Genomic DNA, 20,620 nt, shown 5'->3' on the forward strand with positions numbered 1-20,620 from the left:
TTCAACCATAGAAATGAATATGCCTGCATCAACCCCCTCTAACAAATAGGCTCTAGCGCTGATTAGTCCTATGTAGGTCTGGGCCTCTTTAGGTCAGGCAGTAGCAGTTGTTGCATAGTCCCAGAGAGGAGACAGCACAGCTGGGGCAGAGCTTTGTCATGCCAGCACAAAGGAAGGATTGAGGTGGGATATTTTCGACTCCCTTTGTATATAATCAGCCTGTAACAAAAGCCCCCGTCCCTCTCTGTCAGCCAGCCCGGCTACAGCCAATCACAGGACACCTCTGGCCTGTCTGCTGTGCCGGCAACCACAGAGGTGTATTCTGATTGGTTGCCAGGTCTGATGATATTGTGATTGGCAGGTGCCCTGTGGCGTGAGATTCACTGGGTCAGATATCCCCAATTTAGACACAGAAGAGGAACCTGTTCAAAGATTCTTAAAAGAAAGTAAGATTATGACTGGATTCACTCTCCCCTGCATTCTTTTACTGGAGACAATATTGTCGCAGGACTTTGTTTTACCATGTTTCATGACATACAATTTCAGCTGGAGATGATGCACCCGTTTGGTTTTTATTCAAGCATTTTTAAGAAAACAATGCTATTTTTTTAAACTCTGGTGTGAGTTATCATGCTGACTGGCTGTGGTGCTGCAGGGGGAGTCTGGGGGGGGATATGAGTAACCGTGTGATAAAACTCAGCGGGCGGAAAAAGATTACTGCTTCTCTTCCCTTAACCTTTCCCTGCACACTTAGCCACAGTTCTCATTTCCAGAAGTAAACACAGAATTATGCCTGTTAGATCAATGGAGGTTATGCAGGGAATGGATTATGGGGGGTTGTTTGATAGTGAGAGTGTAGGGGGTTGATGACAATCATATTTCACCATGCAGGCGGGCAGGATGCTCCCACTCCCGGTACAATTGATCTGTGGGATATATTGACGGAGGCCGGTCCCAGTGAGTTCATTTATTATATCTGATTAAAAGGCTGGAGCACACGGAACCGGCGAAGGTACACCACATCAGAGACTGAAGACAGCAGGGAGAGCGAGCGAGAGTGAGTGAGTGAGAGAGAGAGAGAGAGAGAGAGAGATGCAAAATGGGATAGCTGCAAAGGGTCGGAGGGAAGAGGAGAGGAATGCATCTGGGTATATACGTCTGCAGGTAGCTACAATGTCCTGCACTCCGCTATGGATGTGGCTCTTAGATTGATTAGCCATGCCTTTCTTGGCTGGGCAGGGTGATTGATGTGGCCTGATGCAGCCTCTGGGTTAGTTACACAAGGCAGCTGGGTGATGGAGTGGACCTGGAAGCGTACAGAATGTCCAGCGGTCTATCTCGCCAAACTGAATACATCACAAACATAGCTGTCATATACAGTCAAGCAAGGCCACCTTGATAATGCCAGAAAACCATTCAAATCAAAACAATAACCCGGTGAAGATAATGTGGATGATGAGGCTGATAAGTAGTAGTTTAATCCTCCTCATTATAATCCTCCCTGTGCTCCTGTGTGCTCCTGTGTGCTCCTGTGTGTGCTGCCTGCCTGTGACGTGACAGCCCCATGGTGGCATGGTAGACCGCGCAGTGATCGCTCAGGCACTGACTGGCACCGAGGAATTATTCAGCCAGTGGGCCGTTTGTTGGCATTCACGGTGACGTCACACATGATGGAAAACAAAACAAAGCCAGTGGGATTAGGGGGACCTCCTCTGCCCCCACGGTGACGCTGGACACCCTGTCACCAGCCTGTGATCGCTCACTGGTGCGACTGCGACTGCTGCTGTTACTACTGGCGACACTGTCACTACCGCTGCTCAACAAAGACCCTCCACATACTAGGCTGACATGCACACAGGCACTGAATACAATTAGGTAGCATTGACTCAACATCAGCGAAGTGCTGTGGAGTTCATGATATTGCATTAAAATGAAGATGGAGTGTATTGCTATTAAAATGAGAATTGTTGCTTTTAAAGCTGCAGCAGTGGAGGCTGCGGAGGGGAGAACGGCTCATAATAATGGCTGGAACGGCGCAAATGGAATGGCATCAAACCATGTATTTGATACCATTCCACCTATTACCACTCCAGCCATTACCACGAGCCCGTCCTCCCCAATTAAGGTGCCACCAACCTCCTGTGAGCTGTACATGTATGCCAATGGCATAATGTTGGCAGTGGTGGATATGGGAGAATTTTCTATGTTTTCTAAAGGTAATCAATGACAGAAATGATCAACAGTTCAAGGCAAAACTATCTCAACCCAATGAAACTGGCCTGTCTCTAGGTGTGAGTTCACCGAGTTTAACATCAAAATACAGTGAAAATAGTGGTATCCTTCCACCATTAGCCTTTACAATGCCCCTTCCCATATCTAACTACTCCCCTGAACAGCATCACTTCCTAGAATAAAACTACAGCCTGGAACATGGCTGACCAGAAGTGAAAAGAGAGAGGGCAGTCTAGAGAATGACAGCATAACTTCATATCAACAGTGAAGCTCTCGGTTAAGCGGCATGGCCACATCAAACTATGCATTCATCACAATATTTCTGACATTCAGTCAGAATCGACATCAATAATTGTATTTAGATTACATACTGAATTAACTGAATAACTGAATTAAACCACAGATGGTAATAATGATTCATCTTGAAAATAGACCGTAAATGAAAACAAACACAAAACTCATTTCACCCAAACGAGTTGGATATGCAATATTGCGGGTTTTCATCCCTCAGTCAAAAAGCTTAGAGCCTAAGCGGCTTAGAAGGGCGAAATCAGTAATGTTGATAATGCCTGGGTGGGTGGGTGGGGGGAGGGGGGCAGCGGGAAGGGCTGTGGGGTTTGGCAAGGTATTAAATACTGAAAACCGAAATCATGGCAGAGGATTAAGACAAAGCTTCAATATGGTGCGACGCTCCAGCGATAGGGAGGGACAGAGAAGCTGGAGGGAAAGATCAGTGCGCGGTTGGTCGGGACAAGCTGAACGTGGAGGGAGTCAATATTGAGGAACAAACAACAAGACGGGGGGGACTGTCTCTCACTTCAAGGGAGAGTTCTTTATTCTTCCACCATCATCACCTTTGATCCCCATTAAACTGTCCCTGTGGTGACGTCATACCGGGAGGGCATCCTGAGGGATGGGTGTCATAGGTGGACAACAGCAAACGATTTGTAGGTGGTAGCCTGTAAGTGGGTTCATAGGTCAAAGACATGTAAAGGCTGTGGTCTTTATGAACCCAGGGGCGTAAATCCCGGGGGGGACGGGGGGACCCCCCCATCCTGGGAAAAATATGATTTGTCCCCCCCAATATATCACTGAAACATAACTATGTAATTTAAATAATATTAATAATACGCAATGAAAGCAATTGTTCTAATTATAGACACTTAATAGCACGTTTTTAAGTTTCAAAAGATTGCGACCCCCCCCCACCCTTTTCCTCACAATGGTTTGATCCACTGGCAAGGTAACAGAGGGGTCGTAGCCACTGTCTGAAAGGCACTCAATGAACGTAACTGACGTGAGGTTAATCCAGTCAATCGCGCACACACACTAGCTGAATATGCAGAGCTAGCGCGCAAATATTAACTATTAAGCTAGCTAGTACCTATTCCATTTATGTGGCCTCGTCAAAGATGGAATCTTTGCTATCGTCAGTTTATTCCGAGATCAGCATGCAGATGATGTAAGTTAGTGCTTCAAAGTCCCTGTGATAAGGTTAGCGATAAACTGAAGTCCAAACTGAACAGAACTACACTCTCTTCTACCATTGTCTTAAATATATTTAATGGTCTCGTTGCAAAAGCTAAATTGTCGCAAGGGAACTTTTTATTTATTTATTTTATTTAACCCAGGTAGCAAAGATTATAGCAAACACCACTGAAACTGAATTGGTGCTCGCTAGCTTTGCAAATTCAGCTATTGTTGGAAGCCAGCCAATATGAAACAAACTATTAAAATTACAAAAGGTTGCAGCATATGTTGTGTAAATGGTGAACTCATACAGCTGTCAACTCTTGTCATTTTAATCCGTTTCACATTTACTAGCTACCTTTTAGATCAAAGCCCAAATAGAATGATAAAAGATAAGATGATAGAAGCCCATCTCCTACTGTAAATAACCTACACACTGTGTGTGTGTGTGTGTAGCCAGCCAGCCAGGTAGAAAAATGGCAGAAAAATAAAAGACGGACATCAGAGTATTTTTCAGTACACCAAAACGCAAAGTAAGAAACCTAGTAGCCTAATATCTCAAAGACTAGTTGATAAAATTTTCATAAGAAAGAAATGAAATTCTAATGGAAATGTTTCACAATGATGTCATTAGGCAGAGCAGGCAACCGATGGCACACAGACAGCAGAGTTGGGGACAGATATGGAGGGACAGACTGGCAGAGACAGGGAGTCTCAGGTAAGTTTGTTGAGTCTTTGTTTGGCAACATGAAAGGTTCTCAATTTTTTTTACTTGTAAAATAGGAACATAATTGGAAAATGCCATGGATACCCCCACTCCCAACTTAAACTGGTGACTGAACTAAGATTTGTTAAAGGCAATGGTATTGCTGTTGTGAGTAGTTGTGTAGTTTTGGGTACCGGTAGTTAGGAGTACGGCAAACACCTTATTTCTTTGGTTCCTCAATATACATTTACCATATTACAATGTAGGCTATGTGTTACAGCACTACTTTTGGTGTCCCCCTCAGGAATTGCTCTTGAGAAAATGTCATGTAATTGTCCCCCCCAAAGTTGATATGAGATTTTCGCCCCTGTATGAACCATGTGTCAATGAGCATTTTACTGTAATGTATCTCCCAAATTTGCAGCAGGTCCTCAAATTAAAGGGGGGGAAGAGACACCGCCTCCATTCTCTTGACCTACTTAGTCTCTGGAGACAGTAGACAGCTTCCAAACTGGACAGGTGACCCAGAACAAGTAAGCTCATCACCTGGATGATAATTGGACTGGAAAACACCTAGCTATCTTCTTGTATTCCTTAGTCAGCAGCTAACATATGAAAGTGAACGAGCATATAGCGCCTTGGGGCTCTTTGCCATTTAATTGTTTTTTATTTTTTATTTTAACCTTTTTATTTAACTAGGCAAGTCAGTTAAGAACAAATTCTTATTTAGAATGATGGCCAAACCCAGACAACGCTGAGCCAATTGTGCGCCACCCTATGGGACTCCCAATCACGGCCAGTTGTGATACAGCCTGGAATCGAACCAGGGTGTTTGTAGTGATGCCTCAAGCACTGAGATGCAGTGCCTTATTCCGCTGCGCCACTCAGGAGCCTATCTGAAGGCATGAAATAAGAAATGTTGACATTGACTTTCCTAATCAGTTTCCAGCATTTCTCAAACGTCAATATCAAATACAGCATGAGCGGGAAAAGATTGACTAACCTGCACCCCCGCGCTCTGGGTGCGATGTCTAATGTTTAATATCTTTGTTCTGCTTGTGATCCCCAAAGAAAGAGTAATGGATGACCTGAGTGGCTGCAGCATCCTTAACCTACTCTCCCTATAGGCTCAGACACCTGCAGGTATGAGCAAAGACGCTGTCATACAGAGATCTTTTTTCTAATCTACGTTTTTTCAGCCCTTGTAAAATGGAGCAGCGCGCCTCCACTCTGTCAACGCAAGGTCGCAGTAAAATATGGCCGCTACTTTCCAGTAAACATTGCAGCGGCCTATATTTGGAAGGGGCTGTATCTAATAAATCTTGGCTCCTATAATAATGAATGTTTCCTGTCTCGGCCCAATACTGCTGTGGCTAACTAATTGGTTGGGAATGAAATGCTGGTGAGGCACTATCCCAGGGTGAATTGAGGGAGCGCGTCTTGTGCGGTGGGACAGAGTCTCAAGCACTACACAGCCATTCCTTCTGACTTGATTCAACTTTTTTCATCATTCCCCACGGCACCCACTATGCCCAGCGCCTCCCTCCGTGCCCCCCTCCCAGACGGGACATCGCAGCAGGTGGACCTTTTGATTTGTCACCCAGGAAGAGCTGCCCGGTGCTCATTTGCATACAGATGCCTCCTTCAGTGCAGAGGAAGGACCCCCCCACACACACACGTCCCCCCCCTCCCCGCACTCCTCCAAGACGACAGAAAGGGGCCCTTACAGCCATCTCTTTCTTTAACCCCCTTTCACTCTCTTCCTCCCTCTTTCTGTGGTCCTTTTCACTCTCTATCTCAACGAGGCCGTTCTCAACATCAGATCGCTAGTTACTGCCAATTCCAATAAGGGAGGAGTGTTGGGGGTGGTGGGGGTCTCGCATCTGCTCTAGCTGGCTGGAGTATGGGGTCTTGAGTCCCAGGGAGAGGAGATACAATAGAGATGGCCTGTTCTGTTGACATGGCTAGCAGTAGAAGGATGTACAGGGAATTAGAATGCTCTTCTAACAAGGAGCCCAACATCTGAAATTGATTCTACCGTCTCCCATTTCACATGTCCAGACAAGAATCCCATTGAGTGCAATAGAGATATAACATGTACAATGATTGGTTCATCTCATAATTTCAATGTATCCCTTCCTGCCTGTGTTGTTCAGAGCAAATTCTCATCGAGCACACAAGCTGCTTCACTGACAGCCTGGGCACACAGCTGAGGCGCCTCTCATGTGTCTAGCTGTGCAAAATGTAACGTCATGAGGGAATTAAGAGTTTAGGCAAATACAATTTCACCTTTAATTAACCCTAATCCTGTATCTGTGGTGAACTTGACTCTGTGTTCGCTCCACGGCTGCATGAAACCTGAGCTCTGACAGAGGCCATGTCTGTTACCCAGTGGAATCAGGTTCCAGACAGAACACGTCTGGGAAAAGGGAAGCCTCTTTGAGAGGCAGAGGTCAGAAAATAAATTCATATAGGACACTCCGGATATAAGCTTATTTACTGTATATTGAAAGATCTCTAAAATACAGCGTCATTGATTGAAATATAGCACTGGTCAACGAGCACTCACCAGGGTAGAAGTCTTTGGATTTGGACAGCTTGATGGTGGCGCCGGTCTCTTTCTGCAGCTGGACGATGGTCTGTCCACCCTTGCCGATGATGGAGCCGGCCGCATAGCTGGGGATCAGAACCTTCAGGAAGTACTCACCTTCCTCTGCAAGCAGGAAACAGAAAAAGGAAGTAAGAATATACTACACTCAGGTGATCCATTTACCTGTAGTAAAATCATACAGCCACTATCATCCATCTCTGTGTTGCACCCTCTTTCTCCCCCTCAACCTATCCATTCATCTTTCAGGCATCCTTAAACTCCACAGAAAATCATCTAAGGGAATGATTAGATTATCATTCCATGACAACTATCCTCTTTCTAGGCATTTACAGCTGTAAATCATTTCACTAATTGTTTTAATCTAATTTTAGCGTTTCACAGAAGAACCTACTCTTTGTCATCATCTTGGCAGACCGTTATTAATAAAGGTCTATGGGATTTGTTAAATCTAATCGAATAGACGTAATGCTTTTGGAAACACAGTCACACATTGCATAACCATATTCCCATATATACACCATCTACTGCTACACACTCTGGTTTCCATAAATGTCCCTTACACTTTGGCCAGTTTCAAAACTACTGTATACATAACAGAGAAAACTTTGCCATTGCTCTCAGCTCCTGTTCTTCCGCCCACCCTTCTTGGGATATAGGACAAAACATGAAGGCACACAGGCTACTGTAGTAGGAACACAACGGAAACATCAAAAGCTTGAAGACATGAAGGCGTTGCTTCAAAGCGGGCAGATGGGGGTTTAGCAGCAGAGAGGAAACAAAGCCCCCCCCCGGAACAAAAGTACCTTTGTTTTGTAGGGCGATAGCTACCTGCCTGCTGAAGCGTCCACATGCTTCCCATCCAAAACAGTTCAGAACAGTTCCTACATATATTATAACAACATTTTGTGACATTTTTGTTCATTTTTGGCATTTGGGACAGGTTTTTTTGGGCTGTTCGTTGCACGACATTCTTTCTCGAGGCAAGCCGAAGTTCAAAAGCCGAAGTCTACGCCGCTTCGTCGGTGATTGGTCAACAGTAGGGATTCTTAAATGAAGTGTTTGTTGCCATTCAACGATAGACTAATCGTTTTCATGCACATTGTTTCACTTGAGAAATACTGCATCAAACATCCTAGTTAGATGTAAAATTGTGCAACTAAGATCTCCTTGGCAAAAACGTCCAAATTAATGACAGATTTCTTGAATTCTGACTATTCTGAGGAAGTGTTTTACTGGCTACGGCATCTCAAGATGGACAAACTGTTTTTTCAAGCAAAGGTCTTTTCAAGCGGTCGAGCACACTTGCATACCTAGGCGCCAGCTGAACTGAAGCATGTGGAAACCTTAAGCCAGCAACCGGCTGTAGCCTATTCCCTGGCAGGGACTTTAAGGTCTATAGCCTCTTCCCTGACAGGGACTTTAAGGTCTATAGCCTCTTCCCTGACTGAGACTTTAAGGTCTATAGCCTCTTCCCTGACTGAGACTTTAACCCTCAAACTACCGACTGGGGACATTCTGACCCCATAGGCATACTTTTGATCATAGCCCTACGGTGGTTTTATTCAATTCTTCCATTTTTTGGACTTTGTCAGTCAACTTTTTCTTAATAGATCTAAATAATTGTTTAATATGGATTTTTTTTTTTTACATTCATGTCCTTTGGGGTCATTCTGACCCCCAGCCAAATACACATCATTCTGCCTATAGAAATGGTCTATATAGGACCTTCATTTGAATCTAGGTTTCTCTGGGGACATAATTACAAGTTATCCATGCCACCAGAGGGTTGAGGGGGACCTGTATCAGATAGACGGATCATCTGCAAAGATATAGCTCCCCATGTACTCACCTAAAATTAGACTTTTCTGTACCACGTATTGTATGACCGTGTACAAATCCAAAACAACCTTATTTTTGTGAATATAAAAATCTGCCATTGGTATACCAAGTCTGCCAATGGTCTAAATACTTAATAGAACTGCAATACAGAACTCGGATATGTTCTGAATCTCTGTGTATTCTCCAAAAATTCATTTTTCTAGGGCAGGGCCCTCCAACACTGTTCCTGGAGAGTTACCATCTTGTAGGCTTTCGCTTCAACACAAATGTAGCACACCTGACTCTAATAATGAGCTAGTCGATAAGATGAATCGGGTTAGTTACAACTGGGATTGGAATGAAAACCTCCAGGAGGGTAGCTCTCCCGGAACATGGTTGGAGATCCCTGTTCTAGGGAAAATCTAAAAAACGATTTATTTGAATCCAGGTTTCTCCAGAGACATAATATTAAGCTGAGCAGCTCAAGACCCTGGTTCACCTGGAGAAGATTGACCCCAAGACCCTGATCCCTCCTGTCTCAGCCTCCAGCCTCCAGTATTTATGCTGCAGTAGTTTATGTGTCGGGGGGCTAGGGTCAGTCTGTTACATCTGGAGTATTTATCTTGTCTTATCCGGTGTCCTGTGTGAATTTAAATATGCTCTCTCTAATTCTCTCTTTCTCTCTTTCTTTCTTTCTCTCGGAGGACCTGAGCCCTAGGACCATGCCTCAGGACTACCTGGCATGATGACTCCTTGCTGTCCCCAGTCCACCTGGCCGTGCTGCTGCTCCAGTTTCAACTGTTCTGCCTGTTCTGCCTGCGGCTATGGAACCCTGACCTGTTCACCGGACGTGCTTGTTGCACCCTCGACAACTACTATGATTATTATTATTTGACCATGCTGGTCATTTATGAACATTTTAACATCTTGACCATGTTCTGTTATAATATCCACCCGGCACAGCCAGAAGAGGACTGGCCACCCCTCATAGCCTGGTTCCTCTCTAGGTTTCTTCCTAGGTTTTTGGCCTTTCTAGGGAGTTTTTCCTAGGGAGTTTTTCCTAGCCACCGTGCTTCTTTCACATGCATTGCTTGCTGTTTGGGGTTTTAGGCTGGGTTTCTGTACAGCACTTTGAGATATCAGCTGATGTACGAAGGGCTATATAAATAAATTTGATTTGATTTTGATTTGAAGAGACACATGTAAGAAGGGGTGTGTTATAAAGAGCCTCTGTTGGCTGTCATGGACAAAGTGTTTTTTTTTTTTTAATATAGGTTGAGGGAGACCTGTTGGAGTGATCTTGACCTGAGATATGGATATGGAGCACCTTATGTAATTGCCTATGTTTATAACTGGTTATAACTAGGTATGACCGTGTACAAAATCAAAATGACCTTAGATATATGCTTAGTCGCAGTCATAATAGCTCATAAAAGTATGTCAGTGGTATGAATGCTTGGTAGAATTGTAATGCAGAAACCAGTTAGCTCCCCTCTGAATATAGGGAAAGGGGATACCTAGTCAGTTGTACAACTGAATGTATCTTCCACATTTAACCCAGCCCCTCTGAATCAGAGCAGTGCGGAGGGCTGCCTTAATCGACATCCACGTCTTCGGGGCGCCCGAAGAACAGTGGGTTAACTGCCTTGCTCAGGGGCAGAACGACAGATTTTTACCTTGTCAGCTCAGGGATTCTATCCAGCAACCTTTCGGTTACTGGCCCAACGCTCCTACCTGCCAGGCTACCTGCCGGGTGTAGCCTGGCGGTGCTGTATTGTATATACTTTTGTATTGGTGTGTACTCTCCGGAAAAGAGTTATTCTACAGAACATGTTATATAAATACCAGAATTCCTTTAATACCCTTCAATATTCTATATGTGCAACTTGATATGGTATTTTGGTTGCTATAACATTTGTTTTGAAGTGACTTTAAGGATTTGGGTATGTGGTAGGGTCTAAGCATCCCGCCATAGACCCTACCACTCCCATTGTTTCACTAGCAGTGATGCTAATGCTGGCTGTGGGGTAAGTAAATAAAGCAAACTAAGCCATATGTCTCTCAGGATCAATGAGTGAATTCCTTTTTGTCCCAAAAATGTAGCATATTTCAAATTTTGGTGTACTGCCCTTTTCAATGACAGACATTTTTACCACAAATATGACACAATTAATTTTTACATAATTTGATTGTAATGTCATTCAGTTATGGTAAATCAGCTTTTTAGTGTTAATGTGGATGTGTATAAGGGATTTTTTTTCTTATTTTCATTTGACAGAATATGCTAATTAAACGTAGGTAAAATCGTAGCTAAAACCGTAGTTAAAATAAGTCTGTTTCTATTTTATTTTTTATTATCTGATAACATTATTTACGTCTAATGATGTTTTGAAAATAATGAAGCTGACCCAAGGTGGCAATTCACGTATATAAAAAAATGTTGGTCGTTTGAGGGTTAAGGTGACAATGTCTCCCAGTGTCTCAACCAATCACCTGGGTCCTCTCCTCCTCTCCTAATATTCCACCACAATTAATCCAGGTTGCCTCCCCCAAGGCGGCAGATATAAATAGGATTATTATTTAGAGGGCATGGTTTTGTGTCACTTCACGACACACATGCACTGTTGATGGAACAAGGCACAACACCTGTTCTATACTAATGCAACAGCAATCAATCCACTGTGCAAGATGTGGAGAAGGGGGTGGGGTGGGGGGTCATGAGTTATGACACCGATTATAATGATGGCTACACTCACACTTTGACTTGAGATGCAATAAAATAGCGACACCTCTTGCATGTGTATTGATGACTTCCTAGCATGTATTCAGGAGTGTCTCGTATTTCTAACCAAGAACACTGAGTACCTCATAGGGTGATGGTGAGAGGGGTGCAGGCAGGCAGACAGAATAGGTTTTGGTCTGGCTGGGGGAATCATCAGCTAATTGAGAGAGTTCATTATCTTTCATCGAAACACTCACTGGTCCTGCTATAATCTCATTAATCAATGCACCCCCACTTGTTGTGTTTTGTGTGTGTGTGTGTGCGTGCGTGTGCAGAGAGTCTGTGTTTGTTAGAAATAGTGTTTTCTAAGCACTGTTTTTCTCCTCGGCATGTTCCAAATCATAGAATTGCACCATTGGCACCGTCTGGGACCTGGTCTGTTGAACCCACCCAAGGGCGATGGAGCGAGAGCGCTTTACACGAGGAGGAAATACGATACTTTCCATTCTAACTGGGAGTAAGGTCATAGCGATGAAATCATACATAGAGCTGGGACGGACCTTTTGTGTTTTAAAGCAGGTTATAGCATTGTTTTCTCCCGCACAGCACTGCCTGACAGTGAGCCTGCCTGCACTGAGTATAAGAAGCAGTTGAACTGCCTGTGTTCTGCATTGACCCAGATTCCAAATAAAGCCAAGACTGACCTCATTTTGATTGGGGTAGGTCTACTTATAACCAGCCTCAATTAATAAGGGAATTGATAAGTAATATCAAACACAAACGGGTTCTGCTGCTGCACATGAACCCTGGTACGCACTACACAACACAAGTATACACACACAAATACACAGACAGACAGGTGGACATACATACACACTGTATATCCATGTAAACATCTCATAAACAGTAAACACACACCTTGCATACACAGTGGGTCACTTTTATACATGACAAATATGTTCTAATTGTCTCTGTTTTAAATACTTGTTTTATACAGATCTGACTGTATCATGGCGAGTCCCAGTCGCTCAGATGACAATCCTGAATGCAGCCCTTACTAATCAGGCATGATGACCGTGCACAGTTGCTCGGCTACTCCTGTCTAGGCAATCAGCACGCATTCTACATCGATCTCTGATAGGGAACATAAAACCACTCGCTCTAACCCGGTCAGATTTATTTCCTCGACGGTGTCAGAAAATCACCAAGGAAGGCTAGGGCAGAACATCCTTAGATTGAATTAGTACGTTTGGTGAGAAGAGGCTTTCGGCTGAACTGTTGGTTTTAAATATTTAGCTGATACGTCCCAGTGAGGACTGTGGATGGATTGATATAAATGAGCATGGACCTGACAGCGATGTGTTCCGCCCTGAGCAGATGTTAGGCATCAGGATTGTAGTTCCTGGTCTTTTGTTTTCTTTCCTCTTACACAACACAAACAGGGACAGATCCCAGCAGTTAAAGTTTCTGGAGGAACACAGTCATTTCCTCTTACTTGTCAGTGCATATGACTTGACGGTATACTTCAGGATTTTGGCAACGAGGCCCCTTTTCTACTTCCCCAGAGTCAGATAAACTTGTGGATACCATTTTTATGTCTATGCGCGCAGTTTTAAGAAAGTTGCTAACTAGTGCTAGCGCAATTGCTAACTAGCGTTAGTGCAATGAATGGAAGTCTATGGGTATCTGCTAGCACGCTAGTTAGCATTGGCTTGCGAATCTCTAACTTCCTTCTTACTGAACACAGAGACATAAAATGGTATTCACAAGTTTGTCTGACTCTGGGGAAGTAGATAAAGGACCTCATTGCCAAAATCATAAAGTGTCCTTTTAAATGGAGGAAAATCAGTCTAGTGTGTGTGTGTGTGTGTGTGTGTGTGTGCGTGCGTGCGTGCGTGTTTATGTCTGTTTGTGTGTGCATGCATGTATGTGCACTCGGGGCTCCCGAGTGGCGCAGCAGTCTAAGGCACTGATTCCAGGCTGTATCACAACCAGGCCGTGATTGGGAGTCCCATAGTGCGGCGCACAATTGGTCCAGCGTCGTCCCGGTTAGGGTTTGGCCGGGGTAGGCCGTCATTGTAAATAAGAATTTGTTCTTAACTGCCTAGTTAAATAAAGGTAAAATAAAATAAAAAACATTTAGCTTCCAAATCACCACTCCCTATGTGTTCTACTGGGAAAACATCAAAGTGAGCCAGCTAGGTCAGAATACATTCCGCATGTCTTACTCCTAGTATGCTTGGCATTGGATCAGTGTCATTTGTTCAAGAGTGTGCGTGCGTGTGTGTCATTATGTGTGTATGTAAGGGGTAGCTACAATAAATAATGAATAGGCATCTGACATAATAAACTAGTTGGTAAACACAGCAATCTGTTGCTAGGGGCTCCCAGGAGTCCTGGAGCCCAGAATAGGCTCCATCAGCCTGGACGGTTCAAATCTGGGGATCTGGTGTCGGGGGCTGGGGCTGGGTGGGCCTCTGGGCTAGGCTAAAGCATTGGGGTGTTATAAAAATGCAGTTCACTTAAGCTGGGTGAGTTTGTGTGGGGGAGCAGGGCTTAGTCTCACCCTCCACTCCTTTTGTTCAAGTTAAATCTCCACACCAGTTAGTGGACAACCACCTGTCTTGGTTCTATATGGGGCTACTCTGAGTCATGAAACCTAGAACATGAATAAGACAAAATAAAAAGTATTTCACATCTGTAGCCATTCTGTCGTCTCAGGGTGTTTTCAAGGTCACCAGTGAATCTGTATGAACCTCTTGGTGGCTGTCCTCTGTTTCTTATGTAGCCAGAAGCATAATGTGTTTCGGTTGGGTCTAACCAATGTATAATCTTTTCAAAATGTCCCCCCTTCTAGTGTCCACATTTGAGCCTTTCCGGACACGGCTATCTGAACTATGCTAATGCCCATGCTGAGCGGCACTCCATCTCCAGTGTGTTTGAGTGTGTGAAAGGCGCCATGCATTGTTCGTCAAGCACGGCTGTTTCGAGAGGGGGCTAGATCTTCCCCTCTGCATCGCTCTTTTCATCGCTCTCATCCATATTCATCGTGAGGCCTCTCCTCCACTCGGCAGCGGGCTGGAGGAGACTGGCGACTTCAGAGTCCAATTGTAAGCCACCATTTTTGAGAGCATCACCCGCCCCAACCGAAACCCCGCCCTATACAATGGGATTTTTTTTTTTTTTTGACGCAGTGCTTTAAAAAAAGAACAGATGATGAAGAAGAAGAAGCAGCGCCCCCTTCATGTTCATGGTAATGGATGGGGATCGATGGGCAGACACGGCTGCATGCGGTTGCTGGGGGTAGGTAGTGAATGGCAGCTGGTGATTGATGAGGTGGGTGGGTAGGTGGAGAAGAGGGAGCAGTCGTGATGGGCTGAAGGAGAACCGTGATTAGCATGGATGGAGAGAAAGAGAGCGCCGTGCTGCCTAGAAACGCTCAGTTGAAAAACAGCCATGCCACAGAGAAGTGTTTCGGTTACAACAGCCCAAGCTGACACACACTGGGTGGCTATGAGATAGGCAGGCGATAGGCTGGGACAACGCTTATATTTGCCCTTTGTTCATAGTGCTCCTTCACCATCATTGACAAATCAATTTGCAAATGTTTATGCAAAGCCTCTATAAAAACCAGCTCTTCTCTCTTTCGGGCTTTTTCTCTCTGTGAAAGTGTGACGCATTCTCCTCAGCACCAATGGATAGATCCGGGGGAAGGTAAGTCAGCTCCGCTCCGGAGAGGAAAGCAACACAAAACACTAGAGATGCGATCGCTAACATCAAAGGCCCTGTCCTATAGACCGATGGCTCAGTGCTCTGTATGGTATCTGCCAGGGGGGGGGGTGGAGAATAACTACTCGTCTGGGTCCTCATCGTCCTCGCACCCCCTCTCTGTTCCCTCTCCACCCTCCCCGGACTTATTCAGTCTCCTCACGTCATTTGGCAAGGGCATTACTGTCCACTAAAGCCACTTTGGTGCCAGTCCATCCATTTACAAAATGACTTCAACATATTTTATTATAGTGGACAGAGGGGAATATAATGTTTTAATTTATAAGAGGGGGAGTTGGGCTGAAGACCTATCTGAATATGCGTCCCATGGGTATGCAGTGGGAGCAAGTTAAGCATGTGGATAGTAAAATAAATCAAACCAAGGGAGTCAGTGATTTTTTTTCTTCCCCTGATAAGAATGTCACCTTATGTAACATATAATCATGATTTAGAGCCTCTAAAGGTTACAGCACAATGCACTCTCATCCCATCTCTTCTGCAGTACGAGCGAGACAGAGATGAACATTCAGAAGAGTCGGCAATATTTAGAGAACACAACATTCATTGAGGTTTAAATATGTCTAATCCACTTGATCATCATTCCCAATCAATCCCCCCCCCCCGTTAGCAATGTCATGCAAAAGGAATGAAGGTGATCATGTCAATTACGAAATTATAAACAAACAATTTCATATACACAACATATCCAATAGATGTGCAAATATGATAACCTTTTTCAATTCCACAAATATGAATAGCATGGCAAAATAAGCATGGCAGTTTAACATGAAAATGGATGCTATGGACTTAGCTATATAAAACGTAAACATATGCCTACATTTTCTGCAGATGATATGCTTATAATCAAAGCTTCCATGATAGTCCATATACATAAGATGCTTATGAATTGAGATACATTTCATCAGTTTAGCTCAATTAAAGATGTAGGCCAAATATATTAAATCAGATTTAGAGATTTTCCAAAATAGTTTCAGAAAAGATTGGGTTATTTTAGTCTGCAGACTATTTTTGCCTTTCTTTAGGAACTATTCATATCACTGTCAAACTGCTTTAACAATATTGTAATTTAGTAAGCGAATAGCAAAGGAAAGTAGAATAACAACAAAATCAAATGGTCTCTCTTACCATGTGCCTCAGAGTGTGATTCCTGGTGAGGGAATACAATGCCTTCAGTTTCAAAAAGGGGCTGCAGGAAGGCCACTATACAGGAAGAGGAAGCACATTGTGTGTGTGTGGCAAAACTAATGTTATCACAAATAATTATGAGGTACTGCGCTCCCCTGTAACTGGCTTCAATGTCCTGAAGTCTACAACTGGTTATGTTTAACCACAAACAACCTGCACATGAGGCCTGTTGATTTAGGTATTGGGCTCCAACATGGACAGACCTCTAGCTATCCTACATACAGTACAAATGGTTGCTCTGCTATTGACACATTCAATTACTCTTGAGGATTATGATCATGAGGGTATTGTTTAGAATGGTCTCAATGGATTTTTAGCGAACAAGTTCTGAATGTTTGTGTGTAATGCAAATAGTAAAACATCAAGCTATTGAAGTGGTTGCTGCTATAATGCTTTACTACTTGTTGTAAGCATGTCTGAGCATTTATAACGTGTTCTTATAAAGCGTGTATCTTTCCAGGACCTTGCTCTTTATATCACTTCTGAGAAAGTAATTCCAATGTTTAAACAAAAACAAACTGTCATTTTGCTACGTGCAATCTCATTGAGTTGATGCATGTGTGTAAGTGTTTTGACTGGGCGTCTGTTGACTACAATACTCCATGGGAAAGTGTGGTAGTTACTGCACTCTAGCTGTTCTCATAATCACAGACATTTAATTTGGCCAAATGGATGAGATGTGTGTGTAGGTAATGTCTCCCAAGAGTGCTGCATGGTTTTTAGATATGTGCAGCTGAGTATCGATTCCTTTTAACAAAGCTGTCTCACTTCAATTCTTTGGCAGCTTTTAATCTTCGTAATGCATTGTGGGAAATTACTTTTTGGGTCACTATATAGCTATTTCTGTGATGTAAACAATATCATGATATTGTTATGTGTGCGGTAGGTAGGCGCACCACACTAAAATTAATATTCTAAAATATATTTTGTTTACCTTCAAAAATGTTTTGTAAGCCTATCAAAAGTCCACGAAGTCAGGATAAGTAAATATTAATGGTATAGTAATAATGACTAGAAGGTTGGAAATGCTTGGCGCATAACAGCATGCTATGCTGATTACCTACGGTGACATCCATGTTTGATCCAACCAGTGAATAGAATCATGATTAGAATGTATTCATTGCCAATGTAGACTTTCTTTAATGAGAGGTGCAATATTTGGACTGCTACAATGATAATGATGAAGTATAAGCAGTGACTGCATAATAGCGGATGACAATGTTGCACTGAAATGGCGACATATACTGTAGACTCTTGTATTTGGGTTTATTACTAACGGTGTCTATATGCATGTTATTGTCTTCTTGAGTAATTGTACGCAAAGAGACTAGAGTACCCTTGCCTATGTGCCAGAGTATTGATAATCACACGATTACCCTTCACAAAGCAAGGGATGTGAGCGCGGTCAACAATGGAATGTTTTTTTCAGTTGTTTGTAGTTTGGAGACTGTTTTGTTATTTTGGACGTCCGCAATTTATTGTGCCCAAAACTAAAAATGGGTCAAATAAAATATGAATGAAATAACCCTTTTAGGTTCTAGATAGATTTTTTTTTAAAGTGCTAAGAGCATGAGATCTGAGGGTTCCCTCCAAATCAGCACCTTCTCACTCACCCCCTTCATTGTCTTCATTCCATCAACACAAAGGATTTTCCTTAATTTGTAAACAGATGCAATTGAAAAAAGACTATAACAAGTGGCAAAATATTGGACATTTTGCTTTATACATCACTAAATAACACTAGTTTCAGTGGTGTCGAGGAATGCTACATCAGGATGATAATCAACCTGCCATTCTTTCCCTTTCTCGGTGCTACCTCAGTGTGGGCATAATGATAAACTGGATTCACACATTCGAGATAATCCCCGCATCCCCATCTTTTACTTACCTCCCGTGTTTGTGCGTTTAGTGCTGCTTGCCTCAGTTGGGGTCTCTAGCGGTCTTTTACGCGAATCTGGGGGATCCGACTCCATGTGCGGCTGTTGATTGTGATGGTGAGGATTCAAGAAAATCCCGTTTTGCTGTACTGCCCCGCCGGCCATCATTTTTAAAGTAGGTTGGGTGAAACTGCGTTTATCCCTTTATGCAACGTAACCAATTGAAAAAAAAATGTCTTTGAATAGACGAAGCGATTTGAGAAATCGAAAATGCCTATATTCTTGAGAATGAAATATCTTGCGCGTTATCCTCGCCCTTTCAGAGAACACCGAGATGCTACGACGAGTATGGGCTATGTGTTCTAACCGAGGAAGACGATGCTTGCGCTGCGTATGGAACGTAACCTCAACAAAAATCCAATGAACCGACAAATTATGTCCCGCTCCAGATACTATCAGCGTGTTGTAGAAAGTAGGCTAATTTAATCTTCCATTAATTTCTTCATATGTGTGTTATTTCATTCCACTGCAATAAAGCGCGTATTCCTATCAAGCAATGCAGAACGACCTCCTCCTCGCTGTATTGCAGCTAGGCAATGGTCAACAGAATAAAAGGTCAAAACAAAAATATACAGACGACAAAGAGGTTAAATAAATAAAGGGAAAGGAAAGGTGTTGAAATACAAATATGGTGTTCTATCCGGTCCTCCGTTCGTGCATGAAGACACCCTGCAGTTCGATGTTAGAGGGCAAGAGGTGGGTTTTCAGGAGGGTCCAAAGGGGAGAGAATGCCGAGAATGGATACAAAGCTAGAGTGAGATGCGATTTGTTTGTAGTCTCTCAGGAAAGATGCTGCAATCTTGCGTTTAGAGCATCCCTTCGCTTACTGACTGTAGGAGCGCAGGGTATCGGGTGACGTCACGAGGATCAGAATAAATCCCTGTCAAATGTTGAGAAAACGAGCCGCCCCTCTCGAAACACGATTGGATGAACTGATTTTCTCTGGCAAACGAGTATAAAACGAATGTCACATGATAAAGAAAGAGGAGGTGTCGGGGACAACTAGGTCATGGCTAGAAAGAATATAGCTTTTGTCAAATTAACGTCGAAAGTTTATACTTTCTTTGTTTTTTAGCTAACCCTAACCATTTTCCTAAACGTAACCTAAGTGTCCTAACCTGCTACGCTAAATCTCCTAACCTGCTGCGTTAATTATCCTAATTTGCTACGAAAAGGTAAATCTGACAAAAGCTGTATCCCATCTAGTAAAAATCGGACAACTAACCGAGGGTCGCGATGCACAGGAAGATGTAAAACTAGGCTGACTTGAAGCCGTAACTTCTAACGGCGCTCAACTGTGCCTCGTTCACTGAAATAAAAAACAGCCACGATGAAGTGGCTTAGTCATAAAATAATATTATTATTCTTATTATTACCTATTGGGGTAGGCCTAATTATTATCTTATTGTTCGAGTGTAGGCCTACAGCCTATACTTTCCATAACATCGTTGACTAAATAGTTAAACATAATTACACCCCTTCAATCAAACAGATTCTAAAATAAACCCCTTTCAGAAACTGCTATACCTATAGGAAATGAAACTTGGAAGTCTACCTGTGTGGACTCCAGCCATCTCCGTGTGGAAGAAACCAAATGGAGGGATCCTCCGTGCGCGCGAACTCTCCGAGCCGGTCTTTACTGCCTCTCTCACACACAAACACACTCGCCGGCACACACCCTCTCTCCCTGTCCAGTCCAAGACAGATGCTGAGCGCCCCTCGTGCTCCTCTAGATTCTCGTCAAGGTGACATTGCGTCGACCGTGGCCTACACACAAGCAGGGATCTCAACACGATTTCACATGGCTGTGAAATTCTAAGCGGTGAGACATCTCGGTTTTCTCCGAGAATACGCCGCTTGATGTGTGGAAATACGTGACAAATCCAAGGCAGATGTATGACACTTTATTGGACCGTCGGAGTTCGGATAAGAAACAATTGCGCAGCATCCCACTTTCTTTCAGCCCATGGTGTGGACCTATAATGTCTAGCTATCTTTTTAGTGGTTGCCTGCTACAGTATTATGGAAAATGTGAAGTAGCTGAGCCCATAAGCTATTTTTACAATGAGGAATACTAAGAACATTCTTTGGGTTTTATAAAGCAGAATGTATAGCAGCTAACAGATGTAGCGTAGACTATTATGAAGCTT

General features: G+C 43.4%; 1 protein-coding gene across 3 annotated transcripts in view; it reads right to left on the reverse strand.

Annotated features, from left to right (window-relative positions):
* Positions 1–20,157, reverse strand: part of LOC106580748 (RNA-binding protein Nova-1) — a 55,625-nt gene extending 35,468 nt beyond the window's left edge. Inside the window, exons 1-3 of one of the 3 annotated variants that reach the window (XM_014162112.2) lie at positions 18,422–19,467; positions 16,474–16,548; positions 6,978–7,121 (exon numbers count right to left, since the gene is read on the reverse strand). In XM_014162112.2, coding sequence (XP_014017587.1) covers positions 6,978–7,121; positions 16,474–16,548; positions 18,422–18,578 — 376 coding nt within the window. In that variant the 5' untranslated portion in view covers positions 18,579–19,467. Of the gene's footprint in view, positions 1–6,977; positions 7,122–16,473; positions 16,549–18,421; positions 19,476–20,025 lie in introns of those variants that run through there. The other 2 variants (XM_014162114.2, XM_014162113.2) reach the window with 2 other exon arrangements.
* Positions 20,158–20,620: the final 463 nt, after the last annotated feature.

This window comes from Salmo salar, chromosome ssa20, assembly GCF_905237065.1.
Source record: "Salmo salar chromosome ssa20, Ssal_v3.1, whole genome shotgun sequence".
NCBI classification, from domain to species: Eukaryota; Metazoa; Chordata; class Actinopteri; order Salmoniformes; family Salmonidae; genus Salmo; species Salmo salar.